General features: G+C 45.3%; 1 protein-coding gene across 20 annotated transcripts in view; it reads right to left on the reverse strand.

The window, feature by feature from the left end:
• The window catches only part of KALRN (kalirin RhoGEF kinase), a 671,367-nt gene that overhangs the window by 363,649 nt on the left and 280,920 nt on the right, over positions 1 to 26,798 (reverse strand). For all 20 annotated transcript variants that reach the window (XM_086675190.1, XM_086675188.1, XM_086675186.1 and 17 more), the window contains exons 7-9: positions 22,689 to 22,880; positions 18,648 to 18,779; positions 14,966 to 15,196 (exon numbers count right to left, since the gene is read on the reverse strand). In XM_086675190.1, coding sequence (XP_086531316.1) covers positions 14,966 to 15,196; positions 18,648 to 18,779; positions 22,689 to 22,880 — 555 coding nt within the window. The remainder of the gene's footprint in view (positions 1 to 14,965; positions 15,197 to 18,647; positions 18,780 to 22,688; positions 22,881 to 26,798) is intronic.

The raw sequence follows: 26,798 nt of genomic DNA on the forward strand, positions 1-26,798 counted from the left end.
GTTTCTTAAATTCCACATATGAGTGAAATTATATGATATTTGTCTTTCTCTGATGACTTATTTCACTTAGCATAATACACTCTAGTTCCATCTACATTGTTGCAAATGGCAAGATTTCATTCTTTTTGATTGCCAAGTACTATTCCATTTTGTGTGTGTATATATAAACATATATATACATACCACATCTTCTTTATCCATTCACCAGGTGATAGACATTTGGGCTCTTTCCATAATTTGGCTATTGTTGGTGGCAACTGCACTACTCAGTATTTATCCAAAAGATACAAAAATGCTGATTCGAAGGGGCACATATACCCTAAGATGGTTTTATTTTTTAGTTTTTGTGTTCAGGTTCTTCGGGGATCAAAGAAGCACATGTGGGATGTGAATATCACATATTCAAACAGATACTTACTAGTCTTACTGTGCCCCAGTGCCGGGCACTAGAATAGCCCAGAGTGCAGTATGAAACAAGGCAGGCACCGCCCTGACTCTGGGAGCTCAGTCTATGTGGGGAACAGGCACCAGGCATGAGATCACACAATTGGTCACTTATTGCAATGGTGAAAAGTGCCAACAGTCAGGGAAGGCCTCTCTGAAGAAGTGAGGTTTAGCTGAGACCTGAGAGAGAGTAGGACTTAACCAAGCAAGGAATGAAAATCATCAGCACGGCTTGAATAGGGGTAAGCAGGAAATGAGCTGGGAGAAGGCAGGAACCAGACCTGCCGAGCCCCAGTGTGCCCAGTCAGGTTCCAGGGTTCATCCTAAGAGCCACCAAAGGGCTACAAGGAGGAGAAAGACCTGCATTTAAAAGCTATTGCTCTGACTGCTTTGTGGAGATTCCAAGGAAAACAAGAGTAGAGGTGAGAAAACAGGACGTTATTGTAGAAATCCTGACAAGAGGTGCTGGTGGCTCAGGCAAGTCTGATGGCGGTGTCCGTGGAGACACAGGTCTGAGTAATATTTGGGAGAGAGAATGGCCAGGATTTGGTGGTTGGGTATGGGGGCAATGGAGAGGCAGGTGGAGGCTGACCCCCTGGGGCATGGCTTGGAATACAGCATGGAAGAAAGGTCCGGTCACCAGTGTAGAAGCAAATGAGTTACGAGGGATGGCACAGAGATAACAGATTTTTGTTTTCTTTCCATTTTCATATGCTCTGGTTTTGACAAATGACAGTTATGCCTGTGAACTTGAGTGGGAAGCAGTACCCAGTGATAGTTGTCAATCTGATTCTGGCAAGATGTGCCCTTAGTTTCAAAGGAGCAATTTTTATACACTCAGGTTTAAAAATAAGTTATAAATTGTTAATATAGTTGGATGCTAATAATAAAAAAAATAGGGACACCAATCCATTTGAAAAACACAAATTTAGGCTTAAATGGAATTAACCTGTGCATTCTTGAGTGGACATTTCACTAGAACATAGTTTTTGAGGGGCTCCTTAACCTGACATGCAAAGTCCTCTGTGGTCACCCCACCCCCTCTCAACCCCACCTCCAGTGAGTCCCTGCCTCACCCCTAAATGCCCCAAAACCTGCTTCTTGCCTCCTGAGTTTTACTATTTTTAACTTTACTTGAAATGTCCATGTCCCTTTTTTCTCCCTACATCCACTTCCCAGCTTCCTTCCTACTCATCCTTGAAGCACCATCTCAGAATTACTAGTTCTGGAAAGACTATTATGAAGACTGCTCTTCAATAAACCGCCCAGGCTGGGGGGTGGGATGCCACTCTTCCCTGATTCTTCTCAAACCACAATTACTGCCACCAGGCCTGTCTCTCTCACTAGACTCTGACATCCTTGTGAGACACAGAACAGCCTGGTTTGCTCAGGACGTGTTGAACTGCACTCGGCTCACGCTCATCCCCAGCACAAGACTTTGGGGTGAATGTGTCAGCTCCATGCTCCCCTCCCTCACTCTGTCATAGACCCTCTCTCAGTCTGCACCCAGAGTTCTCTCCTGGTGTGCCTCCACCCTCCCCACTGCCCCACCTGACAGGTGGTTAATTCCTGAGGAGTGTGGGATTTTCACCACTGTATCCTACCCTTCCACCACCTCCCCCTGCCCCCAGCATCCCTGCCAGCCCTGTACATGCAGGAGATACTGGAGAACATTTCTATCTGGGAGCTGTCAAGGGCAGTCTGGCTGAGCCTCCTGCCCTACCATCTTGAGAGAGGCTGTGCCGTCTTATTCTGGAGGCCTGATCTGTGCCCTTTCTTTGGGAACAAACACCCAGGACTCCTGGCCACTCCAGCAGGCAGGCTGTCTTAAAAACAACTTGTAAAGCTCTTCTTCCTTTCTTGTGCCCCAACTGTTCAACCAGAAATTAGTCCTTTCCCAGAACAGCCTTTTCCAAGAGAGATACTCACATCCTGAACCGGATACTGGAGCCAATCTAACAGCCATTACACATAATTCCCTAATTGCCCCCTTTCTTCCTCATCTAATTGTGTTTATTCCAATGAGCACACAAAAGGCAGGGCGCTTTTCAGGGCAGGAGACAGGCCTTTCTAGCTGCTAAGGGAAAGAAAAGAAGTCATTTTGAAGAGAACTATTGATATTTTTCTAAATGGTGGCCATGAATGCAAATGAATTAATGGGAGAAAATCAAGGGCCTAGCTGCTTGCTGTTATGGGACTGATTTTTTGAATTCTTCTAATGTGATGGAATCTTAGTTTTAGAGGCAAACCAGAGATATCCACCTTAGAAATTTTAAGTTTGTATCTCAGCTCTACTTACATATAAAAGTATTTTAGGTTCCTAAAGCATCATTAAAATGTGGCACCACCATGGTCAGCATGATTTGTAGACACCATCCTTGGAATTAAGAGGAACCTAGATTCTGGTCCCAGCTCTGCTCCTAACCAGCTGTGATCCAGCTGGGTGTGCACCTTCTCATCTCTGGACCTCACCGCCTCCAATGGAAACGCTGGATCAGACCATCTCCCTAAGTCTTCTTCCCACTCAAATATTTCTTTATTTATATGGAGGTCTTTTATTATACGGAGGGTACAGCAACTCCCCTCCTCAGAAGAAGAGACTACTGTCTGTGGAGTGTTCACTCTTTGTCAAGCACTAGGCCAGGGGATGTGGCTCATCACCTCATCTGTGCTATCTCACCACAGCACTGGGAAGTGAGAGTTATTATCCCCATGTTTGGATGAAGCAAATAAGTCTCAGGTTAATTAACTTGGCTGAGCTTGTGCACCTCTCAAATAGTGGAGTCAGGATTCCCTCCTCAGGGGTTCCAAGACCACTTCCTAATAAATTTCCCCTGGTTACCTCCCTGTGTGGACACCTCTTCACCCTGTTTGGACTCAGATTCTCTAAGTGGGGTTGCCCTCTCTGCATGGATGCCCTCCTCACTCAGCCCGGGCCATGACACTGCACACCATAGTGCCTGTCCCTTGTGGATGGTCTCCTTACCCTGCTCAGTCTGCACCTACCCCAGGCTACCCTCTCTTACAAGTGCTCTAACACCCTGCACCAGGATGCCCCTGTAGAGGGACTCTCTCTTCACTCCGCTCTGGACCACACTTCCTTGGGGACTTCTGGTGCTGAGCTGCCCTCCCACACAAAGATATTCTCAGCCCACTTGGGCTCTGACCTTCCTGGGCCACTGCAGCCCTCTCACCCTGTGGAGATGCCCACCTTGCTCAGGCCCACTTAAGAGGAAGAACCTGCCCTCTTTCAGAAACATTTCTGTATTAGCTCCTTGGACACTGTCCTCAATAGGAATTGCTCTTGACTCACTTACCTTCACTGTGGTCTTCTTTTCTGAACTGTCTTGGTCTTCCCAGCCTCTAAATTTTGGAATACCCGAAGGTTGGGGTTCTGGATCTCTTCCCTCTCTTCTCTTACTCCCTGCATTATCTCACCCAGTTCCATGGCTTTAAGTATCATTGATAAGCTAGTCATTTCCATAGTCACAGCTCCAACCTGAATTTCTCTCCTGAGATTGACTCATACCCAATGGCCTCCTTTCCATCTCCAATTTGGCATATAATGGGCACCACAGACTTAACATATCTAAAACAGAGCTCTTGATTCTCTTCTGGCCTCCTTTCCTGGTGTTCTCCACTTCAACAAAAGATACCAGAATTTGCCCCACTGCCTAGCTGCAAGGCTGAGATTCTTTCTTATTAACCCTTTCTTATACACAGTTTCTTACACAACCACTACCAATCCAAGCCACCAGCATTCCTCCCTCACCCCCCAGCCCTCTCAGTGGTCTTCCTCCTTTTTTTTTTCAATATTTTTTTTAACATTTATTCATTTTTTGAGAGACAGAAACAGAGCACGAACAGGGGAGGGGCAGGAGGAGAGGGAGACACAGAATCTGAAGCAGGCTTCAGGCTCTGAGTTGTCAGCACAGAGCCTGACACGGGGCTCAAACTCATGAACCGCAAGACCATGACCTGAGCCGAAGTTGGCCGCCTAACTGACTGAGCCATCCATGCTCCCCTAGTCTTCCTCTTTTTACTCATGACACCCCCAACCACTCAGGAGCTGGACCTATTTCTTTAAACATAAATCAATTCACGACATTCCCTTTACTAAAGACTCTACAATTGTTTCCGACCATACTTAGAAAATCCAAATGGTCTTTCTAGCTTATAAGTCTGATTTGACTTGGACCATTTCCTCAAACTTCTCACCCTTTTGTCCTGCTGTCTATTCAACAGCCACCCTGGCCATTCTCCCATCTTCAGGAATGCACCCAGCTCATTCTGGTATCAAGGACTTCTTAGATCCCATTCCACATGCCTGGAACCTCTTAAACACATCCCCATGGCTTATTCATTCAGCTTTCTCTCCATACGTCGCTGACTATCACTATACGAAATATTACATATCCATTTGTTAGTGGTGGTATTTTCTCTCTTTGTCCTGAATGTATGCTCCATGTGAGCAGGGGCTTTGTTAGTTCGCGGCTGCGTTCTCAGAGAGCATTTGCTAAATAAATGACTGAATGAACTCATCCCATCTGATTTGAGAACTTCCTTCCTGTATGATTAAAGGAAATGGAGACAACTGACAAACACATGAGGAATCAGAATTCCAGCTCTCTGATTTCCTCATCTGGCTCCCCCTGATCAATCATCTTATTTGACACAGGTTATTAAGCCTGCGTCATAATCTGATTCACAGTAAAATAAGCAGGAAGTTTTTCTTGTTTTAAGTAAACTGAAGAACTCCTCCCTCTCAGCATCTACCCCTTCCCCCCCTCCCCAGGCCCTAGGCTCCTACTCTTCAGAAAACCATATTCTGAGGCCAGTAAAAAAGAGCAAACACACAAATCAGCTGTCTACAACACATTTTGTTCTGTTAAAGGTTCCAGTACACACGATGTATAAGAGCACCCAGGGCAGTCTATCATGTCATTATTTCTTTCTCCTGGCAGAGCACAGTGAATGTGAGTCCTGAAGGGGAGTGGCTCACACAGTGCCAGTACCACTCAGTTCCCATCACCTGAGCCCGGAGAGCAGTAGGCGCTATTGAAATGCCCACTTACCAGCAAGTCATTTTCTGTCCCTTCTTTGGAACAAGTATGATCAAAATAAATGTCTTGGCACTTCTCCAAAGAAGACATTCAGATGGCCAACCGACACATGAAAAAATGCTCAACATCATTCATCATCAGGGAAATACAAATCAAAACTACAATGAGATACCACCTTATACCTGTCAGAATGGCTAACATTAACAACTCAGGCAACAACAGATGTTGGCGAGGATGTGGAGAAAGAGGATCTCTTTTGTATTGTTGGTGGCAATGCAAGCTGGTGCAGCCACTCTGGAAAACAGTATGGAGGTTCCTCAAAAAATTAAAAATAGAACTACCGTATGACCCAGCAATTGCACTAGTAGGTATTTATCCAAAGGATACAGGTATGCTGTTTCGAAGGGACACATGCATCTAATGTTTATAGCAGCTCTATCAACAATAGCCAAAGTATGGAAAGAGCCCAAATGTCCATCGATGGATGAATGGATAAAGAAGATGTGGTGTATATATATATACAATGGAGTATTACTCAGCAATCAAAAAGAATGAAATCTTGCCATTTGCAACTACGTGGATGGAACTGAAGGGTATTATGATAAGTGAAATTAATCAGTCAGAGAAAGACAAAAATCATATGACTTCACTCATATGAGGACTTTAAGAGACAATACAGATGAACATAAAGGAAGGGAAACAAAAATAATATAAAAACAGGGAGGGGGGCAAAACAGAAGAGACTCATAAATATGGAGAACAAACAGAGGGTTACTGGAGGGGTTGGGGGGGGGATGGGCTAAATGGGTAGGGGCATTAAGGAATCTACTCCTGAAATCATTGTTGCACTATATGCTAATTTAGATGTAAATTTTTAAAAATTAAAATTAAAATAAATAAATAAACAAATATTTAAAAAGTAAATAAATAAAAATAAGTGTCTTGGTATGGCAGGAGAAGCTATCATTTTTCTGAGAAATCTCAGCTGAAACTCATTAGCAGGTATCTACTCTTTTTCCCCTCAGAAATGTGGTCCCTTGGCCTGACAGACCAATGCTGGGCAGAAGCTGGTCAACAGATATGAAGCCCTAGAGTTTCAGCTGCTTCCACCCTGCAGCCCTCTACTCCCAGCCAGCCTACACCTGTCCCTTCTCAATGAGGCCAAGGCTGGGGTGACCGGAACTCATCTTTGTCCTCGGCATCTCCTTGAATCTCTTCACCCTGGTGCCTTAATGCCTGTACTTCTCATCACTAAGGCCTGGATGTCTTAAGTCAGAGGTTCTCAAACTTCAGAATACTTGAGAATCACCTGGTGTTCATTTTAAAACTTAGGGCAGGGTGTTCAGGGCAGCTCCACCCCCAACCCCCAAAATGTGCCACTTTGGCATGTGGATTATTTTGAGCTGAAGGCACTTGAGACCCTGTGGTCTCCCTTAACTACACAGAAGAATCTAAATTGGGTTTAGAATAAGGGTTATTAGTAGAGACAAATTTTATCTGAGTGACCCATAGGGTAAACATCTAATTACCAAACATCTCTGCTCTTCTTAATGCCCTGTGACATGCATTCCTTTCCTCTGCAATGTCGGACCCCCACCCCATTCTCCTTAGTTCAGAATGACGTATATACCTCATTTTGCCCGTCTTTGGAATTTTCATGTTTATGTGGATTCCCCATACATATACCTATTAAATTTTATTTAATCAAACTCTGTTAATCTTTCTCATATCAATTTGATTCTTAGCCCAGCTAGAAGGACCTTTGAAGGGATAGGAATCCTTGGTCCCCAAGAATGGGACAGGACATTCTTGCTCACGGACAACAGACCCCACATTATCCACAGATTCTGAAACAAAAAATACAGAACAGGGCTGGATAATCTGTGTTTGTAACAAGTTCTCCACTCTGAGCAGATGATTTTAATGCCAGGAGTCTAAGGACCACACTCTGAAAATATAGTTCCGCATTTGCACTTGACATCTTGCTTGTTTTCCATTAACAAAAGGTCCTAGTGATCTTTTCACAGGTGCTCTCAAATCTACCCTTGCCCCATTCCCTAGTTCATGCTTTATGGCCACATGATGATTGTGGCTCCCAGAAGCCTCGCACTCCAACTCAGCTTTCCTCTGGCACCAAGTCACCTCAGACTCACTCCGTTAGCATGTTTCCTCTGCTCAAATCTCTGAATAGCTCTCCACTGGTTATAAAGTGCTAGTCTTTTTATTATTTACCCTTGTATTCAAGGTTTCAGAAATAGCTTGTTGGGTCAAGGACACGGTGAGAATAGGGGTTATCAGAAAAACAGGACCCTGGAAGATGGCCGGCTTCTCAATAATTAACATAATAATAAAAAGGAATTAAGGACATTAAATGCACTTAAAATTTCCATGCATCAAGGAAGCCCTGAGGCTCAGTAACTCCCGGGAAGGGACTTCTCTCACCATCTCCCATGTGCCACCAGCCTCCTAGCGCTGCCAGTTGGAGGCACCTAGGTCCTTCCTTAGAAAGTGCTCACCATGGAATGACTACTCTTCAATCAGAGAAGAGTTTACATACAGAAAATCAAAGTAAGCACCAAGAGAGAGACCATGACAGGGAAGGGGAGAGAGGAAGACAGAAAGTAGGGCCAAGAGGAAGGGGCCCCGGGTGGGGTGGGGAGGGATTGGAGGATTAGAGTATAGAGTGTGAGGGGTACTAGAAATCCAAACAATTCCCAGGCAGGAGGGTCTGAGCATGTCTGAGGCAAGCCTCTAGAGCTCACTCCCCAACCCTGCCAATTCTCGGTAGGGAACACTTGGAGAAGGCTGGATGAACAGAGGGTTAGAATGCTCCCTCTAAGATCAGGGACACCAGAGAGGTTAAAGTTTAGGATGTTTCCCTATCTTCTCTCCAATCAGAAGGCAAACCTAATGAGGAGAACCCTCCCTCGATTCCCTCCCTATCTTCCCTACTGCAGCTGAGCCTCAACCCTGGTTTCTTTTGGGGTGTTCACCCTCCCCATAGAGTCACCTATCATCTTCTTGAATATATTTCAGTGATTGGATTATGACCATCAAATAACTTAATCGGAAACTTTAATACTGCTAAGTACTCGCATGGGCAAATGGATATTATTCAAGATACATGTCACAAAGAAGAGCATCAGCAATGCTGAAAACACGAGTGTGAAAAACATGAGAATGGGTAGTGTCTGTTCTAGGGAAATTTGTATCAGAGATAAATGAGTGTAGAAGGCAATTTTATAATGACAGAGTAGACGGGAAAGAGTATTTGGGTATGAATATGGCTTGTCTGTGTGAGACTTACTGGACAGGTGGTTTGAGGATGAAGCTCAGCTATCAGGCTACATGACCTTGGGCAAGTCCCATCCTTCGGGACTAACTTGTCCACCAGGGCCCTTTGAGCAATGGCATTCCAGCAATAATTTACAAACATCTCAAGGGGAGAGGCTTGATCTCCCTGCATTCCCGTCAGGTAGCATAGTGCCTGTTGCATAGCAGAGAGGCTAAGAGCAAGACCTGATGTCAGACAGACTTGGATTTGAATCCTTATTCTCCTACTAACTGTGTCACCTCAGGCAGATTTATTTAACCTTTCTAAGGCTCAATTTCCTTACCAGGAAGATGGGAGCCAAACTATCACCTGCTTCATAGGGTTGGCAGATTAAATAAGAAAAGGCAAGTGAAGAGATTAGATGCTTAATCATATGTACCCAGAAAGATGATGAATCCTGAGCTTTAAACAATACAACTTTTACAGGCACATTTAGTCCCAGTAACAAAATCTCAGGGTTGGAACCCAACCATCTCTCTGAGGTTTGAATACTCTCCACAACATATACAACAAGTAACCAGTTCACATTTCAAATTTTGCAGATGGTTCATCTACCTGGGACTGCACCCTGAGCATTTTCCTTCTTAGATACTTTCATCCTTTCCTAGAAGAAGAGTTCATTTCCAGACCCATCATCATTCTGGTCACTCTTTTCTAACTAATCATTCTATGTGCAACCCAAAGTGCTCATCTTTTATTATGCAAAACTTCAGTTGGATCATACAATGTCCAAACTGGTTTAGTATGATTAAGCGGCTATAGTCACTACTGCTAGTAAGAGATTGAATATCTAGAGTTTAAAAAAAAATCACTCTCAAATCCTTTTTACATATTCTTTGGCAGGCAGGAACTGACATCATAAAACCTATAATTTTCCATGTGAGGCTCCAAAAAACTGATAGAAACAGGTGAGATACATTTGTGCTACAAGAACTATGGACTTTAATATTAACACAGTCATTCAGAAGGGAAAATCACCGAGCCTGATAAATTCTGCCATCACTGCCCCTCACCAGCTCACCCAACTGGACTGCTTAACAACAAAAGACATTGTTTTTAAGGGAGTGCATTGGAGCTTCAACCCTCACTGTCCCACCCACACCACTGAGACCACCCCTAACCCTTCCTGCCTTACCTCCCACGTTCTCTGACAAGGGTGGGCACCCAGTTAGACTTCCTCTTCTCTGTCCCCTGGCTATACTTAGCTCTGCTTCCTGGCCTTCCCCAGGAATACCATCTCCATCTCCTCTGCCTGAGCTCTAAGGACCACTGCAATCCCACCCCAAGCACAGGGAACTTTCCCTGCTCTGACTCCACTAGCCCATGGTTATTTTGCTTCTTTCGCTCTGAACCCAGACAGCTGTGTGCCATTCATACATCCTTCAGTGCATATGTCTTCTCTCAGGCGAGGGACCGGACTCCCAGCACAGGGTCTTGCACACAGCAGGTGTTCTAAAACATTTCATCAATTCATTCTTGCAAAAAACAGAGGGAGAAGAAAAAGAAGGGGAGGCAAAATAAGATGACCTGCAGACAGTGTTCAAAACCAGTTGCTCTGGCTGTGGAAAACAACGGAACAGAGTTTGCATCTACCAGAAAGATCAAGAATCTAGCTACTCTTTGTTCTTGTCAGCACAAAGTCCAGCCTCTCTGGGCTGGGAAGTAGTCCCTTACACCCCTGGAAAGCCGCAGAAGTTAGGGGGAAATAGAAGGTGGAGACAGGCTGATGTTGTCATGGACTGCCCTTTCTGGCTCTTGCTCAGTGCTGTCCTACTCTAAACAGGAAAAACAATAGTACTGAAAATTATTCTGCTGGCGATACTAGAGCAGGGTCTGGCTTATCTGCACCTTTCTGCAGCTTAATGAACCCCAATTCCAGTTTGGTCCTTAGAGATTTATTTCCATTGCCCTCAGGCCCAGCAAGGAAGAGAAACCTGAGCACATCTGTTGGGACTCAAGGGAGGGCAACCACCAGGGTGATGTGCCAGGCCGCTTCTGGTTGCAGAGGTTTCAATGAAATCTCTTTTTCGCTGGTGCCTACCCTTGGTCTTCATCTTTTTGCTTTACTCTGCTTTGGGCCCTTAATGGGCAAAATATTCCTACCTGGGCAAAGACCATGCCCAGTAATGGCAATGGGGCAACAAGTCAGGCAGGCAGAGGCTGGCTCGCTCTTCTGACCTCTCTTCTCCACCAGCAGGAGACTCTGTCTCTCCTTTTTTGTGCCTCCCTCCCTCACTTTCCTCTTTATGTTTCTCCTCCCATCCATGGGTGTCTGTTTCTCTGCCCTCTGTCTTCAAACCTTTCTCCCTTTCTTCCTTCGCCACATGGGCTGTCTCTGTCTCTCCCTCTTCTGTTTTGGGATATGTGCATGTGTCTGTCTGTCTTTCCCCTCCCTATGTTAAGTATGCGTGTGTGCTTCTTGTCTCTCTCCCTGGTCTCCTTCTCCATCTGCCTGGCTCCTCTCTTGTGTGGCTTTTCTGTAGGATATGTGGACAGGGAGCCAGGACACTTAGCTTCTGGTCCTGGTATTACATTAACTAGCTGTGTGGTTACAGCCAAGTTATTTCACATCTCTGGACCTCAAGTGCCTCAATCGTAATGTAGGTTAGACTAGATGGTCTTTCAGGTCCTTGACAGCTCTGAAATTCTATCACTGAATGAAAAGAACGCAGAAGACCCCAGAAGCAGTTGCTATTGTTAGAAACAAAAGGTTCATGTGTGGTGGGGGGGGGGGGGGGGGGGGCAGGGAGGGGGTTCCCTAACAGCACAAGCACCAGGTGGCGCTGGAGTACCACTCAGAGGATGTGACTAACAACCCAGACCACACTGATGGAGGCTTTACCACATGCAGGGCAGCCAGGGTGCTAAGCCTTGCACTTGTATCTCATTCAGTCCAATGAGATAGGTACGATGATCGTTCCTATTTTAGAGGTCAGGAAACGGAAGCACCAGAAGTGAAACGCCTTGCCCAGTCATACAGCCAAGACCTGTAGAACAGTATTGGCCCTCAGGGTGTCTGGTTCCAGAGCCTGTGTTCCTAGGCACAATCTGTATTGTTCCAGCCACTGATGCTCACTCACAAGCTCTCCACTTAGGCTGCCAAGTAAACATCTTAGACCCCAAATGTGCTGAAGAGTCTTGGATACAGACTATAGCGTTCAGTCAATCCTCTCCTCCCTCAAGACACCAACTCTGACTTCTCATGCCTCTGCCTATAACTGTTCCATCAATATTCTACTGCACTGCACACTGATTGGCATGTTCTGGTAGAACTGTTCTTTATATTTTCAAATGGGTATGTCTTGAGCCATTCTAACTAACTAGGCATCCTGCCAGAATCTAATGCAGTACAGTTCTAGGCCCATTGCAGAAGCCCGAACTTTCTGAATTACTGATGAACACTGGGATACTTTGTGAGCACTGAGGGTATGCCCCCATATCTTCCACCTTGGCTGTAAATACTTGGGACCCTCAAGACTTTCACATCGCTATTTCACACCACATCACAGGCAGACTCCAGCTACTCCCTGCAACTACCAAATGGGCTGAGCTACCCCACAGAAACAGAAACTGGGGGTCCTCTAATGATAATGTCAGCTCAAGTTAGCAAATATAAAGAGAACCCCAGCTTCATGTCAGATACAGCTAAGAGTTGTAAGCTGTACAGAGAGGAAGAAGTCATGCTTTCTACTCTCAAGGAGATATAGAAAAGATGACAAAAACATGCAAAATAAAGACAACAAATATATTAAGTTTCTGGGAGTCAGGAGACCAAAGTCGAAGTCTCTTATGCCACCCATTGAGTGTGTTATGTCCAGAATCCTTTTTTATTTTTATTTTTTTAATTTTTATTTTGAGAGACAGAGTACAAGTAGGAGAGGGGCAGAGAGAGAGGCAGACAGAATCCGAAGGAGGCTCCAGGCTCCGAGCTGTCAGCACAGAACCTGATGTGGGGCTTGAACCCATGAACTGTGAGATTATGACCTGAGCTGAAGATGGATGTTCCACCGACTGAGCCACCCAGGTGCCCCTGTGCAGAAGCCTTTTGAAGCACCAGCTCCACCACCTGCTAGGTACTGATGATTAACTGGGTATAACGTAAACACCGGGGACCCATCACAAGATTTGGTAGCCCTTGTTTTTCCGCACTCTTCTTTGTACAACTGTCCCAGTATCACTGACATGGAGAGTGAAGGCCTGAGTGAGACAATGGGTCAATGAAATTATGCTCCAGAAGTGATAGTCACGTATCCTGAAAACAACAATGGAATTACCATCCTAGGGGATTTAGTTCTCATGGAAGATCCGAGCCCATCACATCCACCTCCTAACATTCTACTTACTCTTGCTCAGTGCCAACAATGTGATTGTACAATAGACATGATAGCATCTCAATTCCAGAAATACTCTCATTTTTAAGACCATGGTGTAGAATGGCCATAGGTGTAGTTTTACTATACTTTTTTTTTTTTCTAGATTTAGTGTTGATGTCAAGGTGGCCACAGAAAAGTCTGGGGACGGCAGTTCCCAGAAAGTCCAAGTTTGAATGCCACCTTCGTGTTGGGGAGGCCTTTTGCCTCTCCCTCTCGCAGCCCCTCTGTTCCTCTCTATGGCCCATCCCAGTACCACAGCCATGAAACAGCAGGAGGACGGAGAGCTCACCAAGGACACTGCACAACCCGCAGCCTGGGTTGCCTCTGTGAGTCACTCAAAGTTCACTGAAATAGTAACACCCTGTCTGCATGCCTCTGGAGGCTGGCACCTCACTCTGTCTCAATCACAGATGGACTCTGTGCTCTCCTGTGCTCAGGGATGATATATTTATCTGGACAGTTCCAGATGGCAGGAGTAGGCAACTGATTCATTTGCTTCTCCTTTCCCAGCAGGCCCCACAAGGGTTTCAGAGCTGGGGCCAGCATATAAGTGTCCGTCTCTCTTGAGGCTGAGGTGTCTGTCGCCTCTGATGACTCAATCACTGCTCCAGCCTGGGGTGGTCGAGTAGGGCTGCCTTCGACAAAGCTAGGGTAGCTCGAGAATTGGAAACACTCCTGAAGGTCTGCCTACTCCCAGGCCTGGTTGCATAGTGAACCCCTTCCCAGAGAGTGTCCCAGCCAGTGACAGGATGTCCTGCTCACCCTCCATCCCCTCTCTGTCTTGGGGCACCTGGCACTGGGGACCCTCCCACAGCAGCTGAGAAGGGGTTCAATACTCCAAAGACATGTCCAATTGGCTCTCAGTGTTTCATGTAAATTTTGATACACTTTTAGATTACAACTGGCCAGTACCACAGAGAGTATAGAAGGAGTGTGAAATGTTATTTTATATGTATAAGCTTGAAGTTATGTGCTGGCCACAGACACTGATAGCATGAGTGCCCCCACCTTTGCCTCTCACAGCAGGGAGATGTGAAGCCCCAGCTTCAGTCTCAAGCTCCCAACCAGCTCTCCATCCCCCATAATATCCACACTAGAGCAAAGCCCCCTGGGGTCCCCAAGGAGACAGACAGAGAAAGCATGAGAGGAAACAAATGGGTCATTTCATTCAAAAGGGCATTTGTGGCAAGACTGTTCTTTCATCATCAAAACATAACTATTTATTGTTTGTGGTGAAAGAAAAAGCTATGACTGGTATAATAATGCAAAAAGGCAGAATAAGCCATAAATAACCCCTTATCATGAATAGCCCATGTTTTAAATCTGGTTTGCCAAAGAATACCACCATCACACCCCAACTTCAGCAGACCACCTGTGTCCCTGATTGAGAAGTGAGCTCACTGTGTGTGGTCCAACCCTGAGAGTGCTCAAATAACCTCCAGGCCCTGGAGCCATCTAGAAAGCTCCTGAGTGAGGGTCAAGTTCTCTGCCATCTACACACAAGGAACCACGCTGTGACGGAATCTCCTGCCCCACACCAAAGAGTGAGAAGGCCCATCTGCAAAGTTGTTTAGGCAAGAAGCATGCAACTAGTAAGTCCATATGGTGAAAGGGGTGGGGGCAGCTGGGGCTGATTTGCCCTCTTCCCTCCGTAAATCAGGTGTCCCCAGGCCTGGTCACCTGGGTCAGGGACTTGGGCCACCTGCCTGCCTGAGGTGGATGCCTCGTGCTGGAAGTGGCCTGTTTGTTACCTGTTGCACGTCTTGCTGGAATACACAGAGCTGCAGCCGCTGGTGGAGCCGCACCTTGCGGTGCTGCCAGATGCTCTCGAGCCGCCGCTGGTGGTGCAGCACCTCGTGCACCACGTCCAGCACCTGGTGCACCGCCTTGGAGTAGTTGGCAGTGGCCGTGAGGGACTCAGAGTTCCCAGGACTCAGGGGACGCTGCAGCACATCCAGCAGTGCTTTGCCATCTTGGCTGACCTGCAAGAAGGAAAGGTTAGACCAAGGGAGCCAAGGAGCAGGCATGGACAGAGAGGTGAGGAGAGTCTGCCCCTGGGATCCCTGGTTAGGACTGAGAATCCCAGCCCTACCCAGACCCCATGACACCCTAGGAATGTGCCAGCCAGAGCTGTCCTGGTGCTCAGCCTGTGGTCTGGGGGACAGCACAGTATCCTGAATCCTGAGGGAGGAGAGGTACTCAATCAGTGTCTCTCTCAGCCTTGAGTTTTAGCTTCACAAGGGCAGGGACTCTGCCTCATTCATCTCTCTCCAGCACTTAGAACAGTACCTGGTCCATCATACCTGATAGATATTTTGACTGACTCTTTGGCTATGTCGAGCAGCAGAGTTTCATTTCAGAAATGAAGCTGAATATAAATTGACACCATAAACCTCTCCCCCTCTTTTTTCTTCACTGCTTCTACCTAGCTCTAAACTTCTAGATGTGTGACCAGAGGCAAGTTACTTAACCTCTTTGGGCCTCAGTTTCCTTGTCTGTAAAACAGGGACAGTAACGGGGCAACCTCCCACAGTAGTGGTGAGGATCGAGTGAGTTAACATGTGCGAAGTGCTTAGAATGGGGGCCAGCAGGTACTACTGGTTCCTAATTCTATTTCCACCACCATCATCATTTCTCTCTCTCGTCTTCCTTACTTCCTCTTCATTTTCTTTCTTTTTTTAATATTTATCCTTCTTTTGCTCTCTTTCTGTACAACTTCCTTTTTTTTTCCCTCCTGAGCATGGTAACACCCCCATCTTTCCAAAACATGTAGAGTAAGGGAGGGACCTTTATTTATTTATTTTTTAATTTTTAATGTTTAATTACTTTTAAGAGAGAGAGAGACAGAGTGCGAGGGGGGAAAGGCAGAGAGAAAGACATAGAATCTGAAGCAGGCTCCAGGCTCTGAACTGTCAGCACAGAGCCCAATGCGGGGTTCAAACCCACATAACATGAGATCATGACCTGAAATGAAGTTGGATGCTTAACCGACTGAGCCACCCAGGCACCCCAGGGAGGGACCTTTAGCTTGTAGACACAATATCTATGTTCTTATGTTCCCCAACATTCGCCCTCAGCGCTGAGACCAGCGGGGGTGACACTCCCTGTCATTCCTATTGGAATCTTGGTACAATTGCAGGCACCAGTATTTCTGGAAAGTGGCATCATCTGATTGACACCTGTGGCTCTCCAAAGCTGGCAGAGGACCCAGTAGAGCATGTATCTTCTCAATTTAAAACAGTGGTAACTAGGGAATTCAGGGATTTTAAGGCCCTAAATTAATTTGGTTAAAGATTAAATCAAAGTTGGTTTGGAGTTGAATTCTCTTCTTTTTCTTCCATCAAGGTGGGGAAGGAAGCATGTTCCCACCTCCAGCCTTACGATGGTGAATGAGGTGCTGTTGCTGGGCCCAGGCCTCCCCTTATTCCACCTTTGTGTCCTAAAAATAGCTTATTAGGGTTCAGGAACACAAAGGCAGCTGTTACTCACCCTGTTCATGGGGCAACAGAAACAGTGTGGGGCCCAGGGGGTTGGTGGTTCAGAGGAATACTGGGTGGAGAATCTGTGGCTGAGACAGGAGAGGAAGCCTGGCTGGAGGAATACAGCCAATCTAGGTGACTACCTCTACCTACCCCATCCCACTATTCCTGCCTCCAATGCATTGCCAGGGGTAACACTCTCCAGAGATGTGAATAAGACAAATATCCTGTGGCCAAACCCAGGAGAGCTCTCTTCAGGGAACTCTGAGCAGATGCTGTCTTTGGCACTGTGCTATGTCAAGGGCAGGGTGGTTAGAGTTGGAGGGCCAAGTCCTAACATCCAAGTCAACAGAGCTCCAGTCCTCTGCCTCCGTCCACATCTGCAGGAGGCAGGGACGGCCCACTGAACTCTGAGGTGGGTTTGGAGGGAATGTCTATGTCCAACAATGCTAGGGCCTGACAAAAATTTGGGAGAAATATTGTGTCTCTCTATATAATAATACACACACCCACAAGTGTGAAACATGTTAAGTATAATATTAATCTCATTGGTACGCTCTATTTTTGTATCTTACAAGGAGTAAATTTAGATATTCTTGACCCATGGATGGGGGCACAGTTCTGTTAAAAGAGAAGCCTTGGGCCATTTGGATCAGAGCTGATGAGATCAGATTTGGCTCAAAAGCCCTCCTCTCTGCCTCCTATAATAACAAAACCTGTTACCATTTTTTTTAGCACTTATTACTGTCAGGCACTGGGCCAAGTGCATTACATGCACTATCTTTGTAACCCTTCAAACTACAGGCAAGTGTTATCACCTTCACTTCACAGAAGAAACTGAGGTTTAGAGTAGTTAAGTAACGTGCCTCAAGTCACTCCCCTATAAGCAGGGGAGCCAAGAGTCAAACTCAGCTTTGACTGTGGCAAAAACCTTGACTCTTACCAGGAAGCCATTGGTTCTTTGATTTCAGCACGCATCAAACTCACCTGGCATAATATTTATTAAAATGTAGATTCCAGGCCCCAGTTTTCGACATTCTGATTCAGTCAGAGGTGGAACCCAGGAAGATGCACCTTTAACAAGTACTGCAGGGGAGTCTGAGACAGAGGGTCCCAGAACTGGCTTGGAGAAACACTGTTCCAAATGTCCCTGCCCCATGGCCAGATGTGAATTCACTTTCCCCTCCTCATGCAGCTTCCTTAATTAGTCCATCTCTTATGCCCTCCAGCCTCTCTCTCAGAATTCACGCCCTTTAGTTAACTCACTTACTTGTGTACCTCCACACAGATAATGCCTGTATGCCCCTTTCCTTTCCCTTGGAAAGCAAAGGCAAGAAACTTCCCCCACTTCTCAACTTGTACCATGTGCCTGCCCTTTGGTTTTTCAGTGAAAGAGTCTTTTAATTTGTCCTTAACTTCCATGACAGCTTCTTACTCCTGCAAACAATTATCTCCACCCCATGGTGAGTTTTCCTCCAGACTTTCTAGTGAGAAAATTGGTATTTGTTGATGGGCTGCTTCATAAAAGGGGTGGCAGGGCTGGTGTGTACACACCCATTCACCAGGCAGAAAGCAAACGGACGAACACAGCCTTGCTTTGTTATACTCCTCTTCCAGGGGAGAGAGCCCGATCTTCACACACAGGGTGAAGGGTGTGTGTGTGTGTGTGTGTGTGTGTGTGTGTGTGTGTGTGGGCATGCGTGCGCACATGAGCACATGTGCAACAAGGTGGTGCCTGCTGATGGCCACACTTCTTTTGCTTCCTGGCCAGAGATCTATGAATGGAGATCATTCATAGATCAAGGATCTTAAAGATGTCTCCAAAGGGAGAAAAATGATCTTTCTCTCCTTCTTAGTCCACCCAGGCTATTTCACAGAATGCAGGCCAGTGCTCTGGCCGCTCACCCACATACATACACACCCAGGAGCCCTGGGTGTCCGGTTTGGTTCTCACCTCCGTGTAGGCCTGGGTCACCTGCTCATACAAGGACTGATGATGGTGGATTGCCAGCTCCAGGTCCTGCATCTCGGATGGCAGGCCACCCTCACTGCACATCTTGCACCAGGCGTCCACTCCCGACAGGAACTGGAAGGAGACAGCAGCTGGGTTGGTACGGGAGCACTGGGGGTGGGCAATGGGCAGATCTTTGTAGAGGTGGTCAGATGCCTTTGGAAGAAACATCTGGCACCTCTGGGAGCCTCAGAGACCACTGCAGAGAATGGAGTTTTCTAATTCTACAAACACCAACCCGACAAAAGAAGTACCTGTACCTGTTCAGAAAGCGCAGTTTCCACCTGTACAGAAGACCCAGTACCTGTTCAGGAAGTGCAGTTTCCACAAGCAAAGATGATTGTTATGAAACCACTGACGGGGGGAGCCGTCTACGTGTTCAACAGGCTATATGCACACATTGGCTACAAAATACAGGTGTGGGAAGAGCTCACTACATTACAATACACCTTAGAGCTTCTTGTCCTAGGCACACTCACAGGCGCATGTGAGAGGCTGCATATAATGGCACAGATTTCCACACACGTGTAACGAGTTGTGCAGAGGCACAAAAAACACCTCACACAAGACCATCGGGCACTCCAGGGAACTTGCAAAGGCCATTCCCACAGGGGGTGAAGATTAATGCTCAACAAGATCTCCACTGTTGGGTCAGTATCCTCAGAGATAGGAGAGAGGAAGGGCAGCTTAGGGGGACAAATTGCACTGGGCCTATAATGGCACTGGCTCCTGGGATGTGATATATAGATATAGATCTCAACAGACATAAAATTATTTAAAAATTAAAATTAACAACTGTGGAAGACTATGGGTCTCCATGCACAAAAGGTGAGCTAACTGAAATCACTCAGATTTATTGGGTGGAAAAATACACCTCTAAAATGCAAATAATTCTTCACCCAATAGTCTGGAATGGTTCTGTCTGTGATTCCTCTCGCCTGGGTGCACAGCTCCATTTAAATTAATTGCCTAAATACCTTTTTATCTCATTGCCTAGAACAGCCCATATGAGGACAATAAAGAGCTGCCTAAATAAATGCATAATAGCTTTGAAAAAATAGCCTTGAATCTGCTGTTTGGAGCATGTTTGTTTTTTGTTTTTTTCTCCTAGCTAAAAAGAAGCATGGTTTATGAGTTTCCCTGAAGGACTGGTAATACCTGAGGAAATTGCATTAAAAAATAGATACAAATAAAATTGCTTCTGATCCAAAGCAATCCAAGTCAGGAAACATCAACTAGAAGTCACTCTCAGTTCTGGCACTGTACTTTCTGCAGCTGCGTGAGTTCTAGTCTGGGTAGTCTGGGTGTGTGTCAGCCTGCCTGGGTGTGTGTCAGCCGCCGGCCTGTGGCTACTGTGGTTGACTTTTCATTCTGAATGTTTTTATCGCATTAGGCCATCTCTTAACAATTCCAGAAGTGTGTAGGGTGCCATCAAGTATCAGACTGCACACACTTGCTAACATCTCAGAAGCTTCTTTACTCCACCAATAACCATTTCACAGAGGACCCTGAAAGCAACCTGACATTTGTGTGTCAGCCACGGGGGGCGCACCTCTTCAAGGCCCTTGGGATTTCCCTGTAATACTTTAACAAGAGCCCTAGAGCAGACCCCACAAAATGGTCACCTCAAGGAGAGAAAGGCAGAGAGACAGAAAGGGAGGCATGGAGTCTCCCTTGCCAATCTGGACACACCTTGAACAAAATGTGCAAGTGGTAGGGTTGAGGAGAGAACAGGAGATTTGACATGAATATTCTCCTGGTCCTGGGAATGAACTAACGAGTCATTTTCAGTCACTACCACCATCATCCTTTAATAAAAGGCCTAGATCCCTTTCAATGTGTCGGGCTGTCCTTGACTTATGATACAAGTATTTCAGTCTTTGGGAAGGTCTCAGGTGGAAACAGACACAAATGAAGGAAATACAAAGATACCAGGATAGTATGTGAAACAAATACAGTTGTGATGTCTAGCATTTAAAAAGGACATGAGGCACATTACATGTTCCATCTCTAATTCTTATAATAGTGCTGTGAGGTTTATGATTATCCTTGCATTAGAGATGAGGAAACAGGCTCCGATTGGTGAGGTGACTAGCCTAAGAGCTAACTATTAGAACCTACATGTGCCTGGCCTTGAAGCCTACACTCTTGCAATTATCCCATGCTGCCTTCCATGCTAGGTGGGTAACAGAGGGAGATATTTAAGGTATGACCTCATCTAGGACTCCCCACAATCTGCAAGCTACCCAAATGTCATACAAAGAAAGGAATTTAGAGGTTAAAACCACAAGCTTTAATGTTAGACACATCTCGGTTGAAATCCCAGCTGTTCACAGATTGTGTGATTTTCTCAGTGGTATGTTGGTAAATGTTTAATAAACAGCATGTGTGTGTGTGTGTGTGTGTACACACACAAGTATTGTAAACTTTACTGATATAAAGAATGTGTAGCACATAATTTACAAAGAATGACAACATATATATATAATGTTCCTTACTGTAAATTCCATATAGCCGACCAATTCTCACAGGATGCTTTTGTTTGCAAACAAGAAACTTATATGAAAGTTAGCTAATATTTTTGCTAATATTAAGGTGAAAGACAAAAGTGAAAAATACCTCAAGACTTATGTCAGAGCATTATTCCTTCATCAGTGATGTGAGTGACTTCTGTGCTAAATGTAGTAATAGTTTTTGAATATCAGAAGAGTATTTCTTCAACCTGGTGTACTACTATTCACAATGTAACAGCTATAGTCAGGACACACCTTTAATCAAGTTTAGTCTGCATCTTTAAATATTTTTCCTTCATTTTCTTAAGACTCCAGGCAATCAACAAAACAATAAATCAAGCCCTGGTTGTAGCATTTGATGATTCCCGTGGTTTAAAACGTCTACCTTGGTCTATTTCAAGCTACCAATGTGACATCACAGAATGTGGAGTTGGGAAGAACTTATCAGGAGCACACAACCGTATAGTATTTTCACCACAAAGACAAATAGATATAATTTAAGGAGCACAGGTAATAATAAAATGTAGTAAAATAACTAGGAGTGATGAGTTTTGAGTACCTATTACCTTTGTTTTTAGTATATTTACTGTAAATGTATATAATTTAGTTTTATTTTTTTATTTTTATTTTTTTTTAAATTTTTTTTTTCAACGTTTATTTATTTTTGGGACAGAGAAAGACAGAGCACGAACGGGCGAGGGGCAGAGAGAGAGGGAGACACAGAATCGGAAACAGGCTCCAGGCTCTGAGCCATCAGCCCAGAGCCCGACGCAGGGCTCGAACTCACGGAACGCGAGATCGTGACCTGGCTGAAGTCGGACGCTTAACCGACTGCGCCACCCAGGCGCCCCTATAATTTAGTTTTAAATAATGGTTATGTTTAATAACCAGCTCATGAATTTGCTGAAAATTTGACCTTTGGCTCTTCATAGGCTGCTTAGAGCCAGCTCCAACACACCACTGGGTCTTAGGCAGGTCACTCAGTCTCTCCGAGCTGCAGTGTTCCTCTCTGTAAAATGGCTTGGTAATGTCACTGACCAAAGCCAGTAAATAAGTAGCAACAAAGAATTATTATATCTAGTCATTGTGTAATTACCACATTATTATTATCCATAGCCAGTGCTTCACGTAAGATTAGTATCCCCCTGATTTCAGACTCAGTGATCAGTATTTAGTTTCCCCCATTTCATCTGTGTTCTGAGAATGTAGTCAACACACACACACACACACACCAGTAATAATAAACTACCAAGCTGAATGTAAACAGGCTCTATGTTCCTTGTTTGGATATTAAGCAAAACCATCCAGAGTTACCGATATTTCCTTATATGCGCAGGGGCCATGAAAGCAGTAGAACATGGGTTACTATTGCAATTACTCAGCAGGGCCTTGAGTGTTTCAAAGAGAGAGACAGTACATATACTCCCATCTTTCTGACCAACAGTGGCTACAGCAGCCCCCTTGGCCTCACCTGCTCAGCCTTCTGGTGGAATACCGCAGACATGGCAAGGATGGTGCTGCGTTCATCCAGAGCAGCAGCGAAGCTCTTCCACTCCTGGTCCAGCTGTGTGGAAATCTGCTTGATTTGCTGTGAGGCATAATGGCCGGCCTCAGAGAGGCGGGAAGCCACGGACATGATGCGGTTGATATTGACATAAGCATTCTGGGAAGTAGAGGAGACAGAGTATTTAGTGGGGCAAGCTGGAAAAGCATCCACTGAGCACTTTTGGGGTGGGGTATTTGGGGAAGGGGCCTACTCAAAACAAAAAGTTTGAGAGAGGCTAGTACAGGCCACATGAGTGTATCCATTTTGGGCCCAAGAGAAGTCTGTCTACAACATAAAATTTCAACTGATAGCCGGTACAGTAACCAAGATGTTTCATTCTGGGGACCAACATAGTTTTTGTGCCAACTATTAATGCACATGAATGGAATCACTTTTCAGACAGTCTTAGTCATCCCCACAATCATCTAATGAAGTCATGCCACAGGAACAGCATAGCATGGTGCTTCCAAGAGTGACTCTCTGGAAGTAGAGGCTCAGACTAGGGCAAAAGACACCTCTCTTGCTCAGAAGAGAGTTATATCCAGGGCATTGTTGCCACCTACAACAGGGCAGTGGTGTTCATCAAAAGGAGCAAAGAACACAAGTCTTGTGATAACTACGCTTCTTCCTATCACCAAGCAAAGACTTTGCTAAACCTCTGCCCCTCTCCCTACCAAAAGAGCTGGGACACTAGCCATCAGTCAAGATTTAAATAAAAAGACCATTTGAAGCAACAATATTCTTCCATGCTAAAAATAAGATATGTGGGATTCTTTCTTATCCTTTAGACTTAGGGTTATTTCCCTACTTACACCTCAAAAAGCATCTGTGGGTTATCCCCGAAAAGCATCTGTAGGCCTCTTCTGGACCCGCTGACTTCTTTCATCACGTGTTTTGTTTACAGTCATTCCCATCTTTGATTTCCAATTAAAAATTCACGGCATGTGTGTTATTTCCTACTAGGCCAACAGAAAACCCTCCAGGAACAAGGCAAAAGAAAAACCGCACAAACATAAGCCAGTAGCAAGCATGAATATTTTTAGCTGCTACCTCCTATTAATTGTTTGAGGTGTCAAAACAACCAAGTAATATTGTGGCATCCACAAGGAGCCTTTCTGAATCACACAATGTCTTCCTGAAGAAGGACCATGGCAGCAAGTTGCTTGTGCACCTTCGTTCTTTGTTACAAATCTTCTCAAATGACAATAAATATTCTTCAGCAATGGCACTTTCTCCTGGCTCTATTATTAGTGCAGGAGTAGTTCATTAGTATTGGCTAAAATGAAGGTTTCTGGTTTTCCTTTCCCCCTTCCCTCATGGTCCCTATTCATCTTAGCTGTCCCTGACCTCAAGCACTCCATCCCAAACCTGAGCCAGGTTGATAAGGTCTCTCTTCATTTAAAAGGTCCCTGTGGAAGTTTAAAAGGTTAAGTGAAATGCTCAAACACAAATCCATCCTGATGTCTAATGACCCCCATGTGTAATCTCTTTCTTTAGTCTGGCCTAAGACCTTTCTGATGCAGTGCATTTCCTTAATAGAGCTAGAATATTACTGACTCTTGTTATTTGAAATAACTATCCTTCAAAGATTTAGGAGTCATTCTCAGCCTTGTTTTCTGAGTTAGGACACAGATTCTACCTAAAATTAAACTCTATTTATAGAACTAACAGAAAAACCAACTCTGTACTTGGAAAGAAAAGAGAAAGAGAAAAAAAGGCATGCACTGATTTTAATAGTTCTGTCTTCTAAGGGAATAACATTTGGATTCCCTCAAATTTCCTGCTTGTGTCACGGTCTCAATTTGGGTTGCCCCCAAAGCAGATCTTGCAACAAGTATTTGGGTCGCATGCTTTATTTGGACATGATTCCAAAAAGCAAGGTGAGGGACTGGGGAAGTCAAAGAAACAACGAAAATGAACAAAGCATGTGTTTAGGAGTGGGTTAGTGCTATGAGCAATTGGAGGTCATCCCTCCTGAAGCCTTTTAAGAGACTGCGTTGAATCTGGGCTGTCTCACCGGGAGGTGAGGAATCTGGGGTATTCATGCATTAAAGTGCCATTGCTCATGGTGGAGGGTCCCTCCTGGAGTCACTCCCTGGCAATTCCAGCCTGCCCTACACACAGGTCAAGCACACTTCCCAGGTCAGAAAGTGACCATGGGCAGAGAAACTCAGGAAGTTATCAGGGTATATGGGAGCCCTCTGCATTTATCCTTCAGGGCTGGCTGAAAGGATACAGGAGGGACATTGACAGCATCTGATAGAGCTGTCCTTCCAAACTGGATTCAAATCCTGAAGACCCTCTCTCCCACCCCACACTTATCTGGATTTATCTAGGATTATTGGGTTTTAAAAACCTCATGAGCTTTGGCCAGATGGGAAGCAGGAAAAACAATAAGAGCAGGCACTAGCCTCTTTCCAGCGTCCTTCATGTGCATCTTATGGATGCCTGGCCCTCCGTCATCACTGCCTGTTTACATTCTCTCCCCACAGGGAACATAGGGAGGCATAGTTCTACTCACTTTTAGGAAGAACTTTCTAGCTCTTACAGATGTCTAACCGTGGTTGCCTCTGGAGGCTGTTAACACTTTGTCACTCATTCAAATATTTATGGAGAGTTGGCCAGGCTCTGTGTTGGGGACTGTGGGAGATCAAAGAGAAACGAGACAGGATTCCTGCCCTCAGGGGCTCACAGCTGAGACTTAAGAAAAGTCCTCAAATAAGTGCAATTTAGAGCAAAATGAAGTGTTTCTACGGAGGCGGAGGCAACTCGCTGTGGGGGTGCAGAGGAAAGGGATCAGAACCACTGGGAGAGATGTTGGGAAGGGGCTTCCTACACAGAGGGGGTGGTGAGGCTGGCAGTCCTCCAAGGCCCCCTTCAACCCTGAAGCCTGTGATCATAAATGAAAGCTAAAAACAAACAAACAAACAAAAGACCACAGCTTACATTTCACATTCTAGAGACTAGCACAGTAAATGCCTTTTTTGTTTCCTTATCAGTGGGCAGAGAAATGTCTTACTAAAACTAACAAGTGATTATGCTTCACAAAAGGAGGAGAGGGAGTATTCCTCACAATAGAGGGATAAATATAATGTTGACTCATGAATTTGCGCATTCTTCTTCTCTACAGTCCCCTTTCAAAACAGCAAAACACCGCGGGGCGAGTCACATTGCCCAGGTTCATCACCGTCACCTCCGTTTTCCTTCAGCTAGAACCTGAGACAAATGGGCACCTAGATTCTAAACAGCAGCCAGAAATCAAAGGAAAAGATAAGAATGGTAGAGAAGGTCTCCCATGACTTAAAAGGAAAGAGCAAGGTCAAAGAGCTGGGTTAAGAGTCTGAATAAACAGGGGTGCTTAGTCATTATGCAAAAATGACATGTCATGGCCTTTGGGCCATCTAGCCATGCGGTTCTCCTGTGTCACTGTTTATGCCTCTGTTAAGGAGCATTTGGGGGTCACGCTTGTCCTGGGGATATGGCCAACAAGAAGAGATACTTTCATTCTTTATAGCCTTTCCATTCCCTACCAGGTGTCTCCTCCACTCCCTGCAGTCTGGCACTGCCGTTCTTCTTTGCCAGCCTAAAATGCCCTTCCATCCAAGTCACTGGCCCAGGAGTCAGGAGACATGAGTTCTGGTCCAGCTCTAACACTCACCTAAGAGGTCACTTGTCTCTTCTGTGCCTTAGTTTCTCTATCCTTAAAATGAGGGGGCTGAACTGAATAATCTCAGACATTCTACGTCTGAGTATGCAGTGTCAGTTCCAGATGGAATGTAGAGAGAACTTAAGAGGTCACAGTTTTCTCCTGTCTTATCTTCAGTGCTTAGGGGAATACCGACTAAATCTATTCCCCTCCCCAAACCCTCTTCTCTGCAGGAGGTAAGGCACAACATGAGGAAACAGGAATAACTCAAAGCTTTCAAGTGTCCATGTGCAACAGGAATGTTTTAAATAAGAGATGTGATCTCATTTACGCTTTTAAAAGACTGCTCTGTAAGCTCAAGGGTCAGCAAGGAGAAGCTTGCATGGAGT

Source organism: Puma concolor, chromosome C2, assembly GCF_028749965.1.
Source record: "Puma concolor isolate L17-30 chromosome C2, mPumCon1.1.hap2, whole genome shotgun sequence".
NCBI lineage: Eukaryota > Metazoa > Chordata > Mammalia > Carnivora > Felidae > Puma > Puma concolor.